The sequence below is a fragment of the Buceros rhinoceros genome, unplaced genomic scaffold (assembly GCF_000710305.1).
Source record: "Buceros rhinoceros silvestris isolate BGI_N320 unplaced genomic scaffold, ASM71030v1 scaffold30478, whole genome shotgun sequence".
Taxonomy (NCBI): Eukaryota; Metazoa; Chordata; class Aves; order Bucerotiformes; family Bucerotidae; genus Buceros; species Buceros rhinoceros.
The window spans coordinates 4,622-5,179 of record NW_010427911.1 but is presented as its reverse complement, the minus strand read 5'-3'; the positions used below and the strand labels follow the sequence as shown (position 1 = coordinate 5,179).

Here is a 558-nt window from a genome sequence, read left to right as displayed (position 1 = left end):
AGAATCCCATGTGGTGAACGGGGGACAGGGGTTCCCACTCTCCTCACACCACCCATCTCTCTGCAGTTCAGGCTCCAAAACCAGGACACGCCGCTCAGGCTCACCCACCGGGGCCTGGTGCTGGCACCCACCAGCGGCTTTGACCCCAGCAAGGACACCCAGGTGAGCAGCAGCAACCCCAGGCTGTCACAGACACATCTCAGCCTGCAGCTTTCCGTGTCCTGCTCTTCCCATCAGGCTCCCCCCTCCCCACGGCCCTGTGAGTGCTCTATTGCTCCCACCTCCCCACGGCCCTGGGAGGGCTCTAGCCCTGTAGAAGGGTTCCATCCCCTCCTATATCTCAAGTCCTGTCCCAACCTCATCCCTGCCCCCATCCCTGTCCCCATTCAAGTCTCCAGCTCATCCTCATCTCCGCTCCCACCTCCCCACGGCCCTGGGAGGGCTCTAGCCCTGTAGAAGGGTTCCATCCCCTCCTATATCTCAAGTCCTGTCCCAACCTCATCCCTGCCCCCATCCCTGTCCCCATTCAAGTCTCCAGCTCATCCTCATCTCCATCTA

The 558-nt window shown here is 61.3% G+C and overlaps 1 protein-coding gene across 1 annotated transcript in view; it reads left to right on the top strand.

Annotated features, from left to right (window-relative positions):
* Nucleotides 1-558, top strand: part of CDHR4 (cadherin-related family member 4) — a gene marked incomplete at its 3' end in the record, with an annotated part of 5,529 nt that overhangs the window by 1,715 nt on the left and 3,256 nt on the right. Inside the window, exon 3 of the mRNA XM_010142099.1 lies at nt 67-162. Coding sequence (XP_010140401.1) covers nt 67-162 — 96 coding nt within the window. The remainder of the gene's footprint in view (nt 1-66; nt 163-558) is intronic.